The 23,929-nt window shown below is 41.3% G+C and overlaps 1 protein-coding gene across 1 annotated transcript in view; it reads left to right on the plus strand.

Annotated features, from left to right (window-relative positions):
* Nucleotides 1-14,533, plus strand: part of RSPO3 (R-spondin 3) — a 59,771-nt gene extending 45,238 nt beyond the window's left edge. The window contains exon 5 of the mRNA XM_072332117.1: nucleotides 13,478-14,533. Coding sequence (XP_072188218.1) covers nucleotides 13,478-13,671 — 194 coding nt within the window. The 3' untranslated portion in view covers nucleotides 13,672-14,533. The remainder of the gene's footprint in view (nucleotides 1-13,477) is intronic.
* The last annotated feature ends 9,396 nt before the right edge of the window (nucleotides 14,534-23,929 follow it).

Raw genomic sequence — 23,929 nt, forward strand, 5'->3', positions numbered from 1 at the left:
GAATTCAAGGGCCGGAAAAGCAGGGAAAACCCATTTTAAGCTTCAGTAAAAGTACTTTCAAAATTTAATTGAAGTTAGGCATTTTTTGAATGTCATATTATGTAATTAGCTGCAAACTAAGACCTCAAAATCTGAACTAGTAGTAATGTGATACTCCTTAAAGTAGTGTAATACTACTTAATGTATTAAGTAGTGTATTAATGTACTTAAAACTACTACATTACTAAAGTAATGTAATACTACTTAAGTAACTTAAAAATAATAATAATGTAGCATTTTGCTACAGATATGTTTACTTTGTGTTAGGGCAAGCATCAGACTGCCACCGTACCTCTCAGTTCTGACAGACATACACACTGTGCAATCAGGTAACACAAACTTGCTGTGAGCCTTTGCACATACAGTGCTATACAGTGTGACAGTCATCTCACAGCAGAGAAAGAAGCGGGTGTACAGTAAGTGAATCCAAAAAAAAAAAAAAAGCTGACTGCATTCTTCTATTAAAATGTGAATGACACGAGAGCACTTCTCCCTAGATCACTACACCAAATAAGGGATAGAAATCAGCTCCTTTTCTCTTTCCAGTCTTCCCTTCTGGAGGTTCCCTGTGCTCCAGAAGTGGCTAGCAAACATCTTACAGATGTCTGAGCTCTGTAGGAAAAACAGAATATCACCAATTCCTCTTCCTCCACCCTTCCACAGTGCACATCCATTCAGCACCAAATTTTACACATCTTTCTAGTATCTTCCCTCTTGAGTAAGAAATGTTTGGGAAGGTGAATTCCACAGCTTTGTCTACACTGCTGAGGAAAAGCATGCAACGATGTATTCATTGACCACAAGGCCAAGGAGCATCTTTTGGTTTGCATTCAGACTAGTTGGGGCTATTCTCCTGATTTGGCTGGTGGGGAGAGAAAGGGAGCTGGTGTAGGTCAGAATCTGAAACCAAACTGGCGGTTATGCAGTGCAGACACAAAAGAGCCTTCCTTCATTGCACAGCTGTACTGTACTAATCCATAACACCTACATATCTGGTGGCATCACATTACGATGTTCTAAGGAGAGGAAAATAGGAAACTGTGGCCACTGTCTTCTTCCAGCTGCAGGGCAGAGATCGCATGCAAAAGAACAGAATATCTTTTTCTCTTACCCTACATCATTTCCTAGGTCTGCCTGCGTGTCCTCATTTATCCTTTCTCTCCGCTTCTCACAGCTGGTACTTCCAAAGTCCTTGCCCTAACTTCTAGCACTGTAAGGAGCTCTTTCTTTATGCGTGCCATAGCCAAATATCTTGATAACTTTCTTCTCTCTACTCCCCAGAAAATCAGAGCAAGCTGTTTTCTTGTCCTTGGGCAACATTTCCACAGAGTAAAGATGAAAGGAAGTGGCTACTGACAGAAGGGCCCACTTGCCCCTTATCATCTGGAGATCTAAAACTCCATTTTGTCCTGTATGACCTGGGAAGAAGAACAATTGCAAGAAAGCAGTTTGGTAGTACATCCAGCAAATTTAGTCCAAGAATGCAAAATATTTGGTGTATGTGAGCTACAGAGTAAATCTGGCAGAGGGTGTTTCAAGTTTTAATGGTGACATGCAGAGCACTGTTTAATCAGCTAAATCCTGAGCTGTGGAACACTTCCATGTATAGCAATGCTGTTATAGCACAGCAAGTTGTGGAGACCAATGGCACTCATTCGCTACTGTATTATCTGCCTAATTCTTTTCAAGGGCATTGTCCAAGACCCACCAAAATCCCATTGACTTCAGAGTGCTTTGGAACTAGCTGTAAAGAAAAGATTTTTCAACATTCTTTTGTAACATAGTGAAAACAAGCACTTTTTGGCTGCCGTTTCTCCTCATCTTACTGAATATTTGCCTGTTCTTCCCCACCCATGCAGTTCTGTTTGCTTTATCCCCACCCAGGTCTCTGCATCTCCAGCCTCCTTGTCTCTCTCAGCACACACTCCCCGCCAGCTCTGACACCTGTTGCAGCCTTTGGTCTGTTCAGGCTGCCACTTCCCAGCTCTCTTCCAGCTCTGTAACTATGACAAAGAAAATTTGCTGCCATAGCTTTTCATTATAAAGAGCCAAAGGAGCTTTGTGTTGTTCCCAATGAGATGATAAAATCCAGTGTTGTTATCAAAGACTGTAAAGATCAGGAGAGAGGTTGTGGGAATCTCCATCATGGAAGATTTTTAAGGAGGTTAGACAAACATCCATCAGAAACAGTCTAAGTATAGCAGTCCAGCCACAGAGTCCAGTAAAGAACTAGATAATGCTTTGATAAGCTTCCCTACATTTCTAAAATTACCACAACTTTTCCATAAAATTTTTTCATGCCTATTGCCTTCTGTAAGACTTCCATAGACAGACAGCATACTGAACATTCACACAGCACTACTTCAAGTATCACTGTCTATTGACACATCCAATATAAAGTGTCCTTCAGTCTTTACCAAGCACAGGTTTTTATTTGGGCCTGAATGAGGGCATTGAAACAAGTTTTCTTCCATTTTGTTTGTTTAGGTATCCTTTCTTTGATGTTATATGTGCCATGCTCCTCTTTGCACTCACCAGCATATATGGCTCAGTGGACTTAGAATCACAGAATGGCCTGGGTTGGAAGGGACCTCAAGGATCATCAAGCACCAACCCTCCTGCCATGTGCAGGGCTGCCAACCTCCATACCTAATACTAGACCAGGCTGCCCCAGTCCAACCTGGCCTTGAATGCCTCCAGGGGTGGGGCATCCACAGCCTCTCTGGGCAGACTGTTCCAGCACCTCACCACTCTCACGTCACACTAATTCACCAGAGATGAAAGCTACTACCACTCTGCCAATGAAGCTATGTAAAATTTAATAGTAGACAAAGACATGGCCCATTGGGGGAATATTGCTGTATGTTTAGGTTAAAAAAAAAAAAAAAAGAAAGAAAGAAAGAAAAGGAAATGAAAAGGGCATTTTAAGGACAAATGCAAACAAATACTTTTCAATAGTGTTTGTTTGTTGAAGTAATTTTTAAGTGGCAAGAAATTAATGAGAAGAAAGAAAGACATTTGTCATTTAAAATTTTGGTGGCCATGTTTTCAATGAAAAAATCAGAAAACCATTTCCAAATTTTTCAATATTTAATTCCTTGAAACAAGAAATGGCTGTAAAAAGAATTATCCAGGGGTCCACAAGCGTAAGATCTGCAGGCCAGTATTTAATGATTAACTTGGGATTTTTCTGGGGTTTACAAGCAAAATGACCCAGTGATGAAATTTTTTGAATCTAATCTAATCCTCCCCATTATCTATAGCAAACAGTAGCCCCAGCGTAAAGATTTACAACTACCGTTATGTCTCTGCTTTGTTCTTAAGCGTGTATTTACTTCTGCCCATTTGCTTTCTGAAATTCCCTCTCTCATTTGTCATCTGAAGAATTCCGTTTAAAAGGAAAACAGGCTTCAGACATGAAACACAACTACATTCCTGAAACATGAGATGAACAACCTTTAATTCACACAACCTTTCATTTACTGTAATGTTTAGTGGATGGCCCAGTCTCATTATGAACGATGCCTCTCCCTGTCATTAGCCTACAGAAAGGTCTAAAACACTTATGTGTTTAAAGGAGCCCTGTTTTAGCCCCTGTATTCTCTCCTTTCCTCCCTCCCCCACTCTCCATATCCCTTTCCGACTGCTCTTGTTCTAAGTGCATGATCTAAATGCTATACTCTGCAAACTGCACTTATTGTTGGCTTCAGGCTTGGAAGGACCCTTCTGAACACTTTTTATACAAACCCTCGCGAGGTCACGGTTGGAAAAATCTCAGCTGGTGGACTTGGATCCCATGAGCTAGTGACCATTTATAATTAATATTAATGAATGGCAGACGACAGATGTTTATTGCCTAAGTAGAAATGTGCATTGCTAAACCAGAAGGATTTTGTTTAAATCCAGAGGAACTGACTTTATTTCTTCTGTGGATGTGGGTGGTGGGAGGGAATGTCAGTAGGTGATCTGAACCCTGCTACCTTTAAGTATGAGCAAGGAGACAATACTCCATAAAGGACCTGAACTCACTGTTTGATTGAAGCATGATGTTCAGTTCCTTAAAACGTTAACTGAATTAAGAATGAGTCTTTTCATTCATTTCAGTGGCTTTAACTTGCACTAGTAATGGCTTTCATCTGTACCTGTCAAGATGGAGATGGAAGAATCTCTGTGAATCCCTCTGAATGCTGTGGGGCTTATTCGGGTTTAAAGTTGATGGAACTTCTGTTTTCTAACTGAAAGCAGTGCACTCTTTCAGAGTACGGAAAGTAACTTTCTGTGACACACAAGAATCCTGGGTAACATTTTCAAAAGTGCATGAAAAGCTGCAAGTAATTTCTGAAAATTTATGGTTGAGGTTGGAGTGGGAGCTCTGGATTCTTTGTGCAGCATGTTCTACTTCATTACTATCTTACTGTACTGTATATGGACACCAAATGTTTACTGTTTTCTCGCCCCTGAGAATTCTGCACATCTGTATGACAGTCTATAAAGTATTTCAGAGTAGGCCATACCAGAATCTTGCAAAATATTTTTGCTTTTAGTGGCTACAGAGTTGGTCTCCAGTATTATAGATGAGTGCTTAAGGAGTTTCTAGAAAAAGGAGGAAGACAGTCAGATTATGGAAACAGTGAATTATTTCATTTTTTACTAATCTGAAAGCTCTTAAAGAAGGTGGGAAAATGTTTAATTAATTGGTTTTAAAGACAGGCATGAACATAATAGTTGATTTGTGTATAAGATCTTCCTCAGATGGAAGCAGGAGGTGATTAGAAGGAGAGACTTATGCTGGTCCCTACAGTCTCTGTTTTCAGAGTCCAGAGAAGGTCCTGACTTCTTGCCATATGTCATACTAGAGGAAATGTCACTCATTCTACTTTCACTTCTGGCTCCCTAGAACCTTTTTGCAGCCCTGCAATATGGCTCTTGTAACTGGCCCTATTTACAGGCTGCACACACCCCACAGGCACACTCATAAGTGCAATGCCTTATTACAGTTTTACCAGCACTGCTGTAGTGCTCCTAAGTCATCCCCTGAGCACAAAGGAGAAAAAATAACACGTGCTTGCAGCAAGTTCTGCTGGGCTGCCATTATCTACTGCTGGCAGGAACTTGGGGCAGATCTCCTGGGGAGGTGGCTGAGGGGTTGCACACATTCCTTAGCACAGCCTGGTTCTCTGTGCCATGAGAGGCTTTCTCTTCCCACCGGGGGCTTCATCTCCTCTAACCTTTGAGCCATCTAACCTCATTTGTTCCCCATCTAAATGGGATGGTGGTCAGTTTATAAAGTATACTAAATAAAGCGAAGTCCAGTGATGCATCGTCACATGCAATACTCATTCTTCACATTCCACTTGAAGCTACTCATAAAACCGGCTGCTAACTCCAGCGCGCAAAGCCTGTGTTACTACAAACAGCTTTAGATCCAGCGTTCGTTCTCAGAAGGATTTAAAAAGAATAAACTTATCACATTCTTGGACAAAAACAAGAAAAGACTAGAGAGCCCGGATAAAATTTGCATGGACAATTTCTTCTATCTGTGACACGTTTCAAACTGAGGATTTACGGGAAATATTAAAATAACTGCATTCAGTTGTTGTTCTTTTTCATGCTTGTCCTCCATGACCCCCTCAGAAATATCTGGGTTTTGTTTTTAATGCATTTGAATTTTCCAAAGGAATGGAAAATGCCAAATTATGGAACTCATCACATTTCCCAGAAAAATATTGATTTCAGCGAGGACCCAGGAGAAAGCAGGCAGGTTTTGAAACAACTTTGCCTTTGTGTCAGGTTTCTGTTCAGTATTCTCTTAGCTTTTCTGCTGGGCTGGCCCTTGGCAGTCCACCTGGCATGCTGACAAGGACTCAAGAGCCTGAGAACTTGAGATCCCTTTGAGAGCATCTTGGTCATCTCAGCTCTTCAAGCTTCGTAGGTTTCAACTCTGAATCCTTTGTCAAAAACAATTTCTTGAGTCTTTTTCAGACACAGCTCAAGAGTCTTGGTGCTCCCAATCCCCTTCTCCTCAAGCTGTCATGTCACTGTTGTTGAAAGGAGACTTTTGGATTTGCTGATCTGTGTGAGATTTAGAAATTTGACCCGTCATTTTAATCAGGATGAAAATGTTTTTGGAAATATTGGCACTTCCTAGAGAGAGGAAGATCAATGTTTTGGCCGACAGAAATAGTACACACATACTGGAGACATGAAACAGAAAGAAATGGTCATTTTTTCAACGCTTTGCTTGTGAAAAGTACCCTTGAAAGCAGATTATTTGTTCATTTATACCAGAAAACAACCCTGGTGACCTCAGTCTGTTTAAGCAAGTACAACAGAGGGCAGAACCAAGCCTCTGGCATATTCAACTAATGACATCCTGGCTCTAGGCTGATGACTGTGCTGAGTGGATCCATCAGGAGCTGCCTCTCATGTGTATGTGAGCCACTGCTCACTGGCTGATCAATCAGTCATGCTGGCCAGGATTACTGCGAAGTGTGCACAGGTTCCCATCCACCTGTCAGCACAGGCATCACCACAGGTGGGAAAGCAAACAAATGGAGCAGGGAGGAGACAGGACAAGTGAACCATGCAAAGCAGGGCCAGTGTTACATCCTGTTGACTCTCCATCTTCTTTCACCTTCCTGGGACATTGGATAATTTAAAGAACCACACTCAGATACTGCTCCAAAATGACACCTGGCACAGGACAGGTGATGAAAAACCACCAGCCCTGAGAAGGAAAAGTGCCCTTTGAGGTCTACCTACCTGGCACTGTTGTGCTTTACTCAAGCTTCAAAGTGATGGAATTATATTTTTATATCTCTAAAGACGTGTATTGTTAACACACATTTGTATTTGCACGCATGCACACGATGATGATAACAAATGAAGGCCCAGTACTGAGTGAGGCGGGTCCTGGTGTTGGAATCAGTATTAGCAAATCAGCTTAGGGATCACCAGCATAGCCCAGTATCGAACTATATTCACGTAGGGAAAAAAGCATTCTGTATTGAATGTGTATAGATGTATCCAAATATCGGATTATATGACTGCCTCCTGAATTGACAAGTTACATTAATGCAAATGGTTTAAGGAAAGCCAAAGAAAAAGGCCTCTCTTGTTTATCCCTCTCCTCAAAAAACTCCAAGTAGAAAACTGAAGAAAAAACAAATTTCTTTGGATATCTTCTCCTTTTTGCTATTGTACTAGAAAGAGTTCAAATGTCTGCTGAGGCACAAGCATCTGTCTCTTATCATGTATAACTTTTCTTGATTATTTCTAGAGAGGCAGACTAAACATGGGACTCTGACATAATGCAGCATCACATTTTTATTTCTGGTTTGTTCAAAAGCCTTCACCAGCTGAAGTAAATCTCTAAAAAGGACTATATTTATTACCTCAATGTGGGCTAGTGGGAGGGCATGGCTAATTGGTGTCTTCAAGAAAAACAAGCTACTATGGATTTCTTTCAATATCCTACAGCTACAATAGGGTAGGGTTTTCTGGTACCAATCACAACTATCCGCAGCCTTTCCATTGTCACCCGATTTCATTAGTCTTGAAAGAGAGTTATACAGAGGATTTGGAAGCTCATCTACCATTTTGTAAATTTTAAGAGAGCTGTAAAAGCTGAATCCCATTCAGAAGGAACTCCTAAAAATCTCAATGCCAGCTCAGCATGAGGGTCAGAGGGAGAACGCTACTTTCCTAAATACCAGTGCGGTGTAGGTCACGTCTCATCCTAAACAATTGGAGTGTTTTTTGCTCAACTAAATAGCCACAAGTTTCCATTCTTTGGAAACAGTGTTGAACTTTTATAAGCAGTGGGATCTTATAAGATGAAAACTGTGATGTAATTATAAAATTGCTGTTGTTAGCACAACATTAGTGTTGATTAAAACAAGGCTGCTAACAAATTCCCTGAGTCCCAACAGGCAAGTGCAAAGGAAATAGATGCCCATGGGCTCTGTTTTGAACAGACAGCAATAAATGCTTCCATAAACAGCAAACAGAACTCATTACAGAAATCTTCCTCCTCTGGTTGCTTCTTTAACTGGAGGATATTCTTAGATTTTCAGGCATTGGCAATGTCTTCTCTACGGAACAAGAAAGAGCTCCAACCCATTTCTATTGCTAAGAGGTTGTCAAGAGCCAGTTACACAGGGGACTTTCCATAAGCCTTGCTTATGAGCTTGTGAGTTTAGCAGTGTAATTTCTCAAGCAACCCATGGAAGAAACTACTTCCCATATCCCTAAATGGGATATAGTTCACTGTTACAACAGCAAATTCTGATATCTTCTGCCTTGGCATCAATCGCGTGCTCAGAATCCTTTCTTTCCCGTCTGCCTGCTTTATGCAATTGGTGTCGAGCAGGCTGACCCACTCCTGTATTTAGTCACAATTCCTACTAACGTGCCTGACTCAGTGTTGTCCTTTCCTTGCAAGGACAGGCAAGAATGCATGAGATTAGTAAGAATATTTTGCAACTGAAGTGTAGCAGTTTAGTAGTCCGGATCTTATTTTCAGATTTAGGTGAAGATCAAGGACCCTAAATCTCCTGAAAGGCTACTGAAGGTCTCAGGCTCCAACATCACCTTTCACCTGCAATTAGAGAAATATTTCCATTTTCTAGAGGAGACAAGAAAATAAGTTAGCCACAAGTCCACTTGTGCAGCTGTTCAACCCTATGACTATCACACAGAAAGATGGAAACCTAATGTAAATCTGTACCTATCTATCTGGACTGGTATGTGAAGGCCAGACAGGCTGTTCTTGTACCTTGCAGCAGCAGGGTGATGTATATATGGCCAAATAAATTGCTTCTTAAATCCTTTTGGACTTTAGCTCCTATTATTTTTTTACCCAACTTAGCTTCAGCAATTGTTTCATCTTCAAGAGGAACAATTAAGGAGATTAAATGCACTGAGCCTGGTAGTAAGTAGGTAATTCTGACATAGATGAGCCTGACTATTCTGGTCACCGGCAGATCTGGTGACTATAAAACTGGGCCAACATAACTAGGAAAGAAATGATCACTAATAAGGAAGTTATGCTGTTTAAACTTCAAAAAGTCTTACCAGATGAATCAGTCGCTAATGGATTGTGAATGAAAGGACAGTGTCCTCTGCCTCACTGGGCAGTTGTGGCTTTGGAGGCTTGTTATCTCAGCAAATAGTGTGAGTACATGCCATGGTTTGTGTTCCAGAAAAAAATGTGTCACTTTTCATAGAATTGAGAGCGATCTGTCCATTTGCACAATATGACATGACTGGATTACAGACAGAGCTTTACTAAGTGATGTAAGAGCCTGACAAGTGCTGCTCTTACTGTCATCTTCACTTGGCACAGCTCCTTCCAGGTTGTCATGTTGTTGTTGTCCAGGTAGAGCAGTGAGGAAAGGGTAACAAGCCCTAACAAGGCTAACAAATGTCTCTGTGAAAGATGAGAACAGCTGGTAAGGAGTGTGGTCGTGGAGTGGGGGCACTTAGCCCTCAGATTTTGTCTCTACACGGGAGCACTGAGGGGTCAGCTGAGGCTGTGAGGAGTGTGAAAGAACATTGTGGCACGTTGCAGCTGTGGCTTGTGGTCTCTTATTATAGCTCTTCAGCTGATTACAGTGTAGTGGGGAGGATTTGTGGTCCGTGGTGACATGCACAGTGGAAGTACCAGGACCCTTCCAGACAGGGTCTTATTATGTATGTGCCTGCAATCCCAGCAGGCACAGTTCTGTTTCTTGTCTTGCCCATTCTCATCTCCCAGGATGAATTTCCTCATAGGAGCAGTGTCTCCCAAAGAAATGCAGTCATCCCCAGTGGATATCATCCTCACCCCTCTGGGATTTCCATGATACTTCTCCTGTGACGACCCCCACTGGAACAACGCAGTTTGCACAATCAGCTTGCACTCCTTCCTATAGTGGTTTGAGATTTGTCTGCCCACGGAAAGGAGAAGTGAACAAATACACTGTTCTGAGTTCCCAATGGTAATTGCAACAAATTGTAGTAGGGTAAGACTAAGTGTAAGACTAAAGAAGACAAAATCTGGAACCTGCAGTGGTTATTCCACATCAGCAATGATTCAGTATCTTCTCAATCCCAAGTTTTCCTAAACCATAATCAACTCTTGCTCTTTTTATGCTATAAGATATAGATTTAGTGGAAGCTCCACATTTGATGTGATAATGCAAAGATTTCTCTGAAACATCCTGCTTTGCACATTTATAGATGTATTCCAGCACGGAGTATATAAATGCAGATGGGGGGATTTCTGAGGCTGTAGGCTATAAATTAGATTAACAAGAAGTCAGCACCTTTAAACTGATTTGACATGTAATTATATCGTTCTCTGAATTAATTTCACCATCTGCATTTAATTTGAACTACTGCACTTACAGCATGCCTGTAGGCTTACTTCAATATACAAAGCTGTCACTACGAGGAGTAGCAAAGCTTCTCTTGTCTACAAGAAAACTGACAGAGTAGACTATTTACTCCACCACACTCGGCTACGCAAAGCTTCTGTTTGGAAGAAGAGCTGTTTTTGATGACAATTGTTTCACAGAGCTATTTGACTACCATGAATCCACTTTTTCATGAGCAAAACATTTGCTTGGCAATGTCCAACTTCAAAAGACTCGTCCTCTTGGGTTCCTTTCTTTTCCTCTTTATTTTTTATCTATTTTTGGAATTACGCTTCAGAAGGGCTCACTGAATACATAAGAAGCAAGAAATGATGCAGTGTCAGTGCATCACTGCGAGAGCATTCCGTAACCCACGGGAAATGGCGCTAATCCCAACACAGCGCCTTTTTTATATCCTCTTCCTGGCATACTAAAAAAAGAGCAGCGCATACGCTGCGTAAATTAAAAAAAAAAAAAAAAAAAAAAGGGAAGAAAAAAGAGGCGTTTCAATAGCAAATAAAAGAGGCAGGAGGGAAAGGATCGCTTGCTGCTTTTCCAAAGTCCCGTGTCCGCCCATAGACTCCATGCGTAGCACCACAGCGCCCCCTGGCGGCCATTTCTGTCCCTGCAGCTCCCTCGTTGGGAGGCGGTGACTTTTCCCCGGAATATCTTTTTGCCTGGTTTATATTCTTGCATTGTGTTTGCTTCTTTGGTGGGTCTCAGCTTTATTCCTGCCTTTGCCTCCTCTTCTCTAAATGCAAAAACCATTATGTAGGCAAACTTGTAAATTGAATGGCCCGTATCATTTTTTTTTTTTGCACTTTCCATTTAGCCAAGTGCCCAAATTTCCTAACAGTCTCTACCACTTCAGGAGTCCAGTTCAACGTGCTGTCGAAAAGGGTCAGGAACAAAACTCTGTGAAGAAGAGAACACTTATTTGAGCAGGGAGAGAGATGTGCACAGGAGTTTGTCTCTAGCTACACCCCAAAGCCAGCAGATGGCATAACAAAATTAATCATCTGCTAGTAGAGCCTTCCTTTGGGTCTGAACTGAGCAGGATAAAATGAAGTAATATTATACCGACATGAAAACTCCCACTTCTAAAAATACTAGTGAAAGGAGCTAAACAACCATTTCGGGCAAAGGTGACCCTTCAGTGCTTTATTGCATTACCAGAACAGATCAGATCTAGAAGATGGCTGCATTCACAAACAGCAGCAATGTGCAGATGTCAGTATAAAGCCATGCAAAAAATGAAAGATAAAATAAAAAATCAAATTTTCTTGTTTTATATAATAAAATATCAGTATGATTAAAACAGAAGCAGTAAAATCACACCTAGACGAGTCTCTAGATTCATGTTAGATCTCCCTTGGAACTTGCAGATGTGTAGCCATGTGTATTCTTAATATATTCACACATATATATAAAAATACATACATTTTGACCCATGACAGAAAGGGAAATCATTAAATATTTCTCCAACATGCTTAAATTGTGGCTAGAAAGTCACAGTTGAAGCTGCTTTGGCCAATCACTTAGTGAACTATGTCAAACACTGAATGCCTGGACAGTTTCAACTCTATTTACAAAGCACTGCAATGAAATTCTATACTGTAATTTATCCATTATTGAAAGACAGTGTTACAGGTGGGTATGATGCACACTCATTCTGATTGGAACTCTCCCAGGGGTGGTTAGCGCTCACTGAGCCTGGCATATCCATTCTGCTAGTCTGCCCTGCCCACCCCTGTGTATCTTAGGTGGCACTATCAAATTCAGAGAGGGATTCTGCTTGCATGTGGGGTCTTCTCTAACTAGTTACTAAAAAACTGAGTGGTCACTTTGCATATAAAGCAACAGATGAACAATTCCGATGTTTGTCTGCACTTGACTCAGTAAGTGTTGACTAGACTTTCCCTTGCTCCCTTATCTTGGTGTTGGTCAGGAACAGGAACAGAGAAGCTGCAAAATTAGGCTATATAGGTACACAGTAAGAAGAGAATACAACAAATCCTCATGTCCTAGTCTTGCTCTTTGCTTTCTGCCTTTTGTTCACCACCTTTGAATCTCTCTCCCTTTATCCAACCTATCTTGGATGGTTGAGTGCCTCTACTCTGCCTCACCTTGGATGGTCATCAGTTTTTGGTGAAGCCACTGTACCGCACCTACTTCCCCACTATGTCCTACTCCTGCAGAGACCACTGAAGTGCCAAAAAATCCCAGCTCTGGTATCAGAACAGGTGTAGTTCTCAGTTTTCAGCATGGGCAAAGTTCTGAGTATTCAACATTCTCAACCACAAGAGTTATTGTTAAGCTTCTTTAAATCCTCCGGCATCTGTGTAGGAAAGTCTGGGTTATAGCTGCTGATATTTAAAAGCAAAATGTGATTTTGATGTAGAATAAAACGATAGGTTATTTGCAGTAGTATTATAGTTTATAAGGTTTATAAAGTTATATCAGTCAATAGTTGGTGTTACCTGGCTTAGAAGCATAGAATGAATCATAGAATGTCTTGGGTTGGAAGGGGCCTCAAGGATCAAGTTCCAGCTCCCCTGCCACTCGCAGGGTTGTCAGCTGCTATATCAAGCACCAAGTAAGGCTGCCCAGGGCCCCATCCAACTTGGCCTTAGTCACCTCCAAGAATGGGGCATTCACAATCTTTCTGGGCAATCCATTCCAGCACCTCACCAGTCTCTCAGTAAAAAAGTCCACAGAAGTTCCCATTTGTGTTTTGGTGGAGTATATGGAGCTGTGCCCCTGGCTGGGGGAGAGAGAAGTACATTTATATTGGCTCTAAAACACTGATTCTCTCCAGGGAACTTTCAGCTCTTTGTTTAGAGCCAGTCTGATGGGAGGTGCTAGTCCACTGTACTAATTTAGTAGGTTGATGAAGAGTTGGAGACTCCCAGATGCTGGTAGTAATGTCCAGCTCCTAATGGGAGGTGCTAATCCAGGGCAAGTTTTATAGGCTGTGGCAAAGCAGGGGAGTCAGAAATGGCAGCCTGAGCAAATCTAATGTGTCATCATTTTTATTTCAGGGAAAAAAAACAGGGAGGAAAAAAGAAAAAAGTCCAACAAAGATGAAAGTAAGGAGTCAAGACAGGAAAGCAAAGGGCGAGCAGCCCGAAGACAGAACCGAGAGCAGAGGGAAAACAACAACAAAACGCAGCCGAAGAAGCGAAAAGCCCCCAGTAAAGAACAGAACCTGGCACCCGTCGACACTGCACATTAACAGCCCTCCATGATTGTTTGAGTCTTATGATGCTGCTATCTCTACCAGATCGCCCTGATAGGTGCTCTAACCATTCAGGCCGCAGATGGACAATGCTACCAGTTACTATTAAACTTTAAACAACATTCCAAATACTTCCTATATTCTCCAAGCAAACATAGTTTATTAAAGAGATTGAGATGAGCCAAGAAAAAAAAAAAGTCTAATAATGGGATACTTTAGAACTGTTATATTATATGCTTCCGTGCATCTGTAAAAGGCAATTAAGAAATTTTGTATATATTAATAATAGGGTATAAAATATAGCAATATAATAATGAATGACATTCAGATGAACAATGTTCTCTTTCTTTGTAAGATATTTTTCAAGTTATTGTTTAAGTATGAGGCAAGAGATAAGTCTAAATCAAAGACGTAAATCGTATCCCTTCATATATTGTACATAACTATTACGAGAAGGAGGAAAACATTTCTGAAGAGCCAGGAGGAACCAAGGGTTTTGTAACCTCTGGTGGAGCAGAGTGGAATTGCCTGTGGTTCCCTGGTCCGTGCTCCAGATGTGGATGAGAGACACCAGGGGAAAGTCTGCAGGGCTTCAAAAGCTGAGGGAAAAGAAGCAGAAATGTCTGCAGCTTTGAAGACTGAATCCCTGAGGCAGAAAGTGACGGTGCTGAGCTTGAATAGTGCTCTTATCTGTGGGACAACAGAATGTTTTCTGGTCTAAACAGTGGTACAGTGTGTGCTGTTTTATGCTTTTTATAACTATGTGTAACTTAAATCTACCTTTCAAATCTTCTGGTGAATGACAAATCGTATTTGTAGGAGACAATGTTGAGTTAATAAAAAACAGAGAAATAGACCACGTAACTGTGTTTCTCACAGCGATGCTGTCTCCTTTTCTGCCGGGGGAGGGAAGGATTTAGTGGCTTCACAGAGAGAAATAGGAAACTTCAGCCACAATATGCATAATATAACCACAACAGTAAGTATATCGATGAATAAAATTTGCCAATTTTTGTTAAATTTTACTTAAATTATTTTCCCAGTTCTTCTGTCTAACACAGAAGAGGTGAAGACGTTCATTGCTCAGGGGGCAAGCAAAACCCCTTGGTAACACTCCTACCAGGGTGACGCTCAAACAAGGCACGGGCTACGCTACATGCTGCCTCTCTGCTTAGAAATGGATTTACCCTTCACAGGAAGATATTAGGGAACCAACTGATCACATCTGCTTAGTTGCCACTTTTCCTGAGGGTAGTTTTCACAGGAGCAACAGCCTGCCTAGTATACCGTGTGGTCTAGAAAACACAGCAGGCAAGCCTTCCTTGCCAGTTCTCTAAGGATTTTGGCTAGATAGTTTGTTCTGGACTACAAAAAAGACCCTATCAAACACTGACTTTCAGAGGAAGATATTAATCTTTCAACCAGTGATGCAGTTTTGTTTCCTGCGTTTTGCTTTGTAAGAAATTTGTCTCTTAGGTATACATGTATAGATGTAATAGTCTGATAACATGGGTGTTGAAGGCTCTCACAGCTTCACTTTATCTTTCATGAGAACTAGTCAAAACTTTGTGTAACTGAACCCAGACTATTTTCATATGTTATATTTTAGCTGGTAAGAAGAATGGAACACTAAAGGCTGAATTTTATGGAGACAAGCACAGTATGTGCACAATGTTCATCATGTACAATTATGTCTGTAAAGATAAGAAAAAAGTGGGGCACATTGAATGCCTGTGAGAGGCACCTAACAGTGGGAAATCTGAGAAGAGGTGGCTCCCTGCAGGTTCCCAGATCCATCAAGTAACTTATCTACATCCTCCTTCACAGTGAACTGGTCTTCATCTCATACTGCTGTCCCTAGCAGCAGCGATCTTCCCACACTTGCATCTTTCCATCCTCTCAGTAACATCAGCTGAGGAGAAGTTGGTGTCAGAGAAGTGGAGGGCACAGGACCTGTGCTCAGCACTGAGTATCCAGAGAATGCTGAAAGGAGGCAGAGAGAGGAAAGAGTAAATCCTGCTGCCAGGATCAGATACTGTCACGAAAGGCCAAGTTGCAGGCAGCAGTTCTGTGCTGACTGGGGTTGACATCACAGCAGAAAGAAGCATTCAGTCTATCAAACTCTCTTTGACAGCTGCAATAACCAATCTGTCTGGGGTTCTGGTAGAATATTATGTTGCTCAGGAAGAATTTACTACTCAGTTTTCTTCTTCCAGGGACAGGCTGATGGCCAGGTGAACTATCCCTAGCTGGATTCATCAAACAAGACCACCTGCTGGCCGTGGATAACTTGAACTCAAGAGAGCTATGTCTGCAGCTCTTAAAAATGTTCAGCAGGATGATGTCATTTCTCTGCTGTGATTAAATATGGCAGTTAGATGACATGGGGATTTCAGATGGAAGAATGGATTTTGATATAGGTATGAGCAAAACCTATGCAAGTAATTGAGAGGACAGTTAAGTAGAGGAAAAGGCAAAATAAGGGAGCTAAACCAAGAATGCCACTGATCTCAGTTACTCTCTGTTACATCATTTGGAGTTGATAAAAGAATGCCATTTATCTAGCAAAGAAGAATGGAAGACTGGAAGACTGGAAAAGCAGTATTAAGAGCAACATATTGAAGGAAAAAAAGAGACTGAAAGGAAAAAAAGTTAGGACACAAATGTGAGCTTTGTCATATACTGCCATATAAAACTTTATTACAAACTCTGGTGTGTCTCTCCCTTCTTACACAAGTGGCAGGGACAAAGATGGCTTGTCTTACCGAGAGCAGGGCTTGGAATCTTATAACGTTTCAGCCAGGATAAAAGTGTAAAAGGAATCTGGCTTGTGCTTGTCATAATTTATAGCAATAGTACCTGAAAAAACATGATTCAGCTTTTCCTGGAGATGATCAAGGAAGCTGCTGTCATGTTGTTCACTCCCACACAGGATAATGTTAGATAATATTTCCTGTAGCCATGGTGAAGCACTATAAAGTACATCCAACTCATCTGGGCAACTAGAAGTTTCTCCAGCCCTGGCACCAAATGAAGACTACACTGACTGTAGGTGAACTATTCCACTGGGACTCCCAAGAAACTGAAGAATAATACAAACCTTTGTAGGCCAAATATATTGCAATGATACTTACTGTCTGTCAAGCAATAAGTACATAAAATCAGCAGTCAATGAGTTTACATGAAAACTGAGTAAGAGCTAAGGGGGAGGGGAGCCATGTTGCCATATTGGAGAAGGGCTAGGTACTACAAATGGCTGTGATTAAACTTGTATGAAGCAGACAATCATTTCCTGGTTGAAAAATAGCTCAGAATCTTAAGATTCTGATTACTTAATATCTCCAGCTTTAAGTAACTCTCACAGTAGGACTGTGAGTAGATTGGAAACAATTTTCTCATAATTAAAACCAAATTGAACAGTTGTTAACTGTTGGCCAAATTCACTGTGTGCTAATTATTATAGAACAGTTCTGGAATAAAATACCTAATATCAGTTACAATCAATAGAAAACAAAACATAAATGAGGTGTTATTATGTCAGTAAAGAGACTCAGGAAATTATAATCAGTAGCAAAAACACAGAAAATAAAAACAAACAAACAAACAGAAAACAACCCAATAGTTATGCTCCAGGCTTCAGATCTACCCAAGCTATACCTAGTCTCTCACCTGGCTCCATATTAGTATAGTCCTGAATAAGGGAGTCCAATGTTAAGATATGAGAAACAATTTAAGCTCTGCACTCTTGAACCCTTCAATGAAATTGTTGCAGCAGCTTTATTCTGAGCCACCACCACAGCAGAACTACCAGGCTAATCAATGTGCTGAATGAGAGATCCTCCACTTAGCTGGGTTTTGCTGCATGCGGTAGCAGAATGACCCCTCAGCAGGATGGGACCAACCAGCCCTCACAATGAAAGTCTTGTGTCATATCCTCTACCATCTGACTCTGGATATTTGTGGTTGTAATGCTGATGGGAAAGCAGCACATTGATGTTGTTACTAATTCAGAAGTATTCTTCTATTGACCTCATGCATAGCTGTCATTTCTTTTTTTATTTCTGTGGTTTTAGGCTCTGAAACTTAGTGAAGGCTCAACTTCGTGATGCAGCATGAACGTACAATGACTTTTGTATTCAACTGCTACGCACTGTTATTTTCAGAGGCAGCACTGGTTTGTATGGTTTATGTGAATTTACATCAATTTAAGCAATAACTTCAAGCATAGCATGACATAATAGCTTATTACAGGAAACACTCTTCAGAGTAAAATTTTGCAAGTAGCTGTTAAAGTTGCAGTTTCAGACTGGCTTAGATCCAACAGGAAGGGCTTGGCTGCAAGCATCACGTTTTCAGCTCAGGTCTGCTACTTTGTTGTCTTAGCATAGTGCTCATAGTGTCATAGATCTCACACTCTTACGCAGCGAGTATACCACCTCTGAAAAATGAGAAGTGTGAACTGACTTCAACAGGCTGACTTCAATGAGTTCTTTGCTCCAGCCTTTGTTAGCAGTCAGGCTTCCCATGCCTCTCACATCCCTGAACTTCTTGGTAGGAGTCAGGAGACCAGTATCTCTTCCTCTGTAAACTTGGAGCAAGTCCAACATCACCTCTGTGCACAAGTCTGTGGGGCCAGATGACATGCATCCCAGGGTTCAGAAGGAACTGACTGATGTGGTTGCCAAGCTGCTCTCCATGTTATTTGAAAAGTCGTGGCTGTCAGGTGGAGCCTCTGGTGACTGGAAAAAGGAAAATATCCCTCTCACGTTCAAAAAAGGGAGAAAGAAGGACCCATGGAACTACAGACTGGTGAGCCTCACCTCTGTGCCTGAGAAGATCATGGAGTGGATCCTCCTGGAAGAGACGTTAAGGCATATGCAAGATGAAGAGGTGATCCAAGACAGCCAGCATGGCTTCACTAAGGGCAGCACATTTCTGACCAATCTGGTGGCCTTTTATGATGGAGTGATGGCATCTGTGGACAAAGGAGTCTATTTGGACTTGTGCAGGACTTAGAGATGGTCTCACACATTGTTATCCCTAAATTGGAGAGAGATGGATTTGAAGGCCAGACTGTCAGGTGAATAAAAAATTGATTGGATAGTTGTAGGTATAGGCTGTTGTCAATGGCTCTATGTCCAAGTGGTGACTCCCTGGGGTCCATCTTGGGAATGATGCTCTTCAACATCTTGATCAGTAACACGGGCAGTGGGACTGGACATATCCTCAGCAAGTTTGTTGATGATACCAAGCTGAGTGGTGCAGTTGACACAATAGAAGGAAGGGATGCCATCCAGAGGCACATGAACATGCTCAAAAAGTGGGCTTGTGAGAACCTAATGAAGTTCATCAAGGCCAAGAACAAGGTTTTGCTCTGGGAAATCCTAGATGTATGTATAGACTGGGAGAAGAACTCATTATGAGCAACTCTGAGGAGGGAGCTAGTAGGCAATAAGCAAGCAGTGTGCCAAGTGTATCCTGGGTTGCATCAAAAGAAGAGTGGCCAGCAGAGAGAAGGAGTTCATCATACTCATCTATTCTGCCCTTATGAGGACCCATCTGGAGTACTGCATCAACGCCTACAGTCTCCAGCCTAAGAAAGATGTGAAGCTGTTGGCGGAGGTCCTGAGAAGAGCCACAGAGAAGATCAAAGGGCTGAAGCATGTTTCCTATGGAGAAAGGTTGAGAGAGTTGGGCTTGTTCAGCTTGGAGGAGGCTCTGGGGAGGCCTCATTGTGGCCTTCCAGTACTTGAGAAGAGCTTATAATGGAGACTAACTTTTTACATAGTCTGATAGTGACAGAAAAAGGGAAAATGGCTTCAACTGAAAAAGGGGAGATTTAGCTTAGATGTTAGGATGATTTTTTATTTATTTATTTTTATTATTATTTTTATTTTTTTACTCAGAGTGTGGTGAGGCTGTGGATGCCTCATCTCTGAAGTTGATAAAGGCTGGGTTGGATGGGACCTTGGGTAGCCTGATCTAGTGGGTTTCAACCCTGTGCAAGGCAGGGGAGTTGGAACTAGGTGGTTTTTAATGTCCCTTCCAATTTAAGCCATTCTATGACTCTATGGTTTTATGATTCAAGTGTACTTTGAGGTTGCACAGTCTTTTCAAGCAAGAAAACCTGGATAAGGAGCATTCACTCACCCTGCTTTTAGAGCAGATTTCTTGAACAGAGGCAGATGTGCACAGTTCTGCCACTTTTTGTGATGCTAGCTCCATGTCAGATGCTTAAATCTTGCTGCTACACTTTTAACAGTACTTGAGATATTACTGCTTTTCCAACCTCTCCCTTCCACTGGAGAGTGACTTTGACAGTTTTAAGAGTGCAGTAAGTATCTAGTTTTTCAAAATTCTTGTTACACCTTTCTAAATCACATTCCTACCCACCAGCCCCTATCCCAGACACTTTCTGTCTAGTAGATGGACCACATGTAGGATAGCTAATTCATGCTGCTGATTGCATACTTTGGAACACCCATGTGCACATGTATCTGCATTAGGATCAGAGATAGAAGGACTGGGGAAAGATTAGGTTTTCAATCACACTCCTCTAAAAAAGATGAAATACCATTACAGTTTTAGACATTTTTAAAGACTGAGAGGGAATATTTACATGTATTAATCTCCCCTAGTCATCCCTGAAATGAATGTCAAGAGCTCAGCCTGATCTCTTCGGCTGCCAAGGCATGGCCCATTTCTAAATGTTTGTAATATACCACATTATTTCTGTATCATTCTTCTCCCCACTGATGCTCAACTCATTTCCTAATGTTCTGGGATCTGTAGTAACTTACATTCTTCTTCAGTGTTAATGAAGTGGCTTGCATTCTTGTTAATTAATAATGAGGACTGAGCCACTTTCCATTCTCTATTTAGACAAATACTTTTTGGAGTAGCTGTTGGTGATTGCTCTCCATATGATCTGAAGTACAAGCACATATCCTACTCCATAGGGGTTCCATTGCCTTTCCGGCATTTTCTGAGCTTCAGTAGTGCATCAAATGATGTAATTACCATCTCTCGTCTGTAGATTCTTCAAATTATGTTTCCTACCCTACATTTGCAGTGTCTAATGCATTACTGAAGTCCAGATGTACTGTTCTTGCTCCTAACAGGGTAGGGGAAGAACAAACAAGCATTCCCAAGTTAGTGGAAATTTCCTTGAGAGATCATTTTCTTGTTTTGATTTGTTTTGCTTTGTTACACAAGAGAGAAATGTCAATATCAGATAATTTCTTAAGTACATGAACCCTGAGACTTGCATTTTCAAGATTAATTCCTGGGGAAATAAAAGCCCAGTAATTAAAAGTAAGTATTTGAAAGTCAGCTGGGCACCTTAGCTGAGATTCTCATACACCATTAGGGGGCCACCTTAATATAAGATCTTAAGAATGAAGCTTTTAGAAAGACTTAGACGTTTTATTCAGGCAAGGAACACTTGCTCAGGGATAAGTAAGAATTCCTTGCAATTTTCTCATGGGTCCTACAGAATCCTAGGAGCAATTTCATACATTAGGAAACACAGGTCCACTGCAGTTCAGTTACTATCAGTGGGTGGTTAAAAAGCACAATGCCTGTGTTGTACCTAAGCTGTAATTAAAGAGGCATCAACTATTTTTCAATATAGAAAGCTTTGTCTTCTGACTACAAGAATAAGTAAGTCATTGGTCAGGAATGCTGGATAGTCATAATTTCAGGCCTATAAATCCTGTCTAGTGTGTTTTGTAACCACCTTTTACTGCAATATTACTTCATAAAAAATCACACCACACATTGTATTGTGTATTACTAAAAGCCAGAGCCGCAGAAGCATCTTCATCATCCTTCAGCTGTCTCCCTTCATGGGAAAGCAAGAACTGCCATGCTTTCAAATATGTTTGACAGTATCACGAGAAATTTCAATATTAATTTGAAAGTGGTATGTTCTTTGCAAGCTATAAACAAGCATTTAGGTAGTGGCTAATTTAGAGGATACACTGACAACACTGCACAATTTCTTAAACAGCTTTCAACTTGATTTGGTTTCAAATCAGTGACACAGACCTGCAGTTAAGGTTTCATTGCATGTTATTTTTATGTAAACAATAACAGAGGCTAATCTATTTAAAGCTGTCAGCACAACTTGTGCTGTCTTATGTGAGATCTGCTGCCAGGCCATGAAAAAGTGCCTGGGACACTTCCTTGGAGTTTGGCTGGTCCGATGCACAGGCAGACTCTTTGCTCAGTGAAGCACAAGAAGGAAACTCTGACAAGTCTTCAGCAAAGCCTGAGAAACCATGGGTAAAAACCATGGGTATTTGTGAAGCAGAAAGCAGAAATTCTGCTAGGCCAGAGGAGATCAAATGGAAGAGTTACATCCTTCAGGTATGTAACAGTGGTTTTTCAGCAAGCACAAGCCAAAGAGATGTTGCACTTTTCAACTACAGAAAGGGATATCTGGACAAGGAATTGAAAACAATGTTTTATGACGAAAGGAGGGAGTCAGTGGAAGTAATACCATCAGGAAACTCTGAAGCCTCTGAATCACAGAATCACAGAATCACAGAATTTTCAGGTTGGAAAAGACCTAGAAGATCATCTAGTCCAACCATTACCAATACTTCCCAGCTAAACCATATTCCTCAACGCAACATCCAAACGTTTCTTGAACATTGAAAAATACTAGAAAGAAATACTAAAAATTAAAAATACTAAAGAAGAAATACTTCCTAATGTCCAGCCGGAACCTCCCCTGTTGCAGCTTGAAATCATTCCCTCTAGTTCTATCACTAATTACACGAGAGAAGAGGCCAACCCCCAGCTCACCACAACCTCCCTTCAGGAAGTTATAGAGAGCTATAACTCAGACAGTTATTGTCAGACAGCTCTGACAATGAACTTCAGTAAACACGTTAGAAAAACAGCCATTAAATAAAAGAGGTATATGGTAGTCCAGCATTAGAAGAGGGGTGGACTATGTTAATCTCCTCGGATTTTCTCTTGTCACCTTTTGTTATGATTTTCCTGCATCTAACTGTATCTATGAAGCAGATAACAGATATACAGTAATGCTGATGAGGCTGAGATGAATATGGCCATGAACAGGAATCACTTGGAGGACAGCTGAAGGAAGCAGAGCTATGGAGTTCTTTACATGTCTAAATATCACTTGTTTATTTTCTGTATATACTAAACAGTAACACCCAGTGAGGGGAGAGAGAAAAGAAAATTGCAACACATGACAAACAGTCTGAGAAATCTAGATAGGTAAAACTAAAATATCACTTTATCCCATCTGTAGCCAGTTTACAATTTTACCTCTTCTCAGAATGTGCAATGCTTGCACACCTAGCTCCCACTGTCACGCATTCAGACAAAAATACTCACAGTGCTTCTTATTCTTTTCCAAACAAAACTCAAGTCTCTCTGTTTCTTGGTGACTCAAATGAACAGCAAATCTTCCAAATTCAGAAGAAAAATACAAAACATAAACTCTATAATCTCCTTTCTTACAGGAACAAAACTTAGTAGTGCCATGTTATCAACCTGTCAGCCAGCTGTGCCAGCAACTTTCCAGCTTGCTGGTCAGTTTAATCCTGACTTTAAAAAGATAGAGAGCTCTTGCTTGTCAGCCAGCACAAGCAGAGCTCCAGAGCTGTCTGCAAGAGGTGGAAAAAGAGAAGAGCTTGGGCCAGAAGACCTGAATTCAAAGGAAATTAGGCCTCCTTCCTTTGGCTGCTCATGGAGAGAGCTGTTTTACCTTCCAAACTGAAAATTTGTAATTCATCTTCATGATTTTGGTGAAGATGGGGAAGGAATTATGCAGACAACCCATTAACATTTTCATCAATCCTTGGCAGTATTTGTATACAGAAAACTTCCCATGGGATCAACGATACCTGTTAGTAGCTAAAGTTGCAGCTTTACACTGCACCTGAAAGATGCAGGCTGGAAAGCAGAGCCCTCTCTGATATTATCCATGTGGCCACTCCCACAGACAGTGACAGGACAGATCTGTAGGACCCTTTTAATGACCATGTCAGCCACACATCACAACTCAGTCCAGCTCAGGCAAATCTTCTCTAGCACAGACTTCAACACAGCAGCTCAAGTGCTGCACCTTGCTCCAGTTAAGTGTGAAGAGAAAGCAGCAGAGGGAGCACAGTCATCACAGCCCCACTGACTCCCAAAGAAATCTACTCCTCTGCCCAGCACTTGGCAGAGGGATGGACGGGATATGGCAGTGTAGAGGCAGCCTCACTAGTTGTTC

Source organism: Excalfactoria chinensis, chromosome 3, assembly GCF_039878825.1.
Source record: "Excalfactoria chinensis isolate bCotChi1 chromosome 3, bCotChi1.hap2, whole genome shotgun sequence".
Classification (NCBI taxonomy): domain Eukaryota; kingdom Metazoa; phylum Chordata; class Aves; order Galliformes; family Phasianidae; genus Excalfactoria; species Excalfactoria chinensis.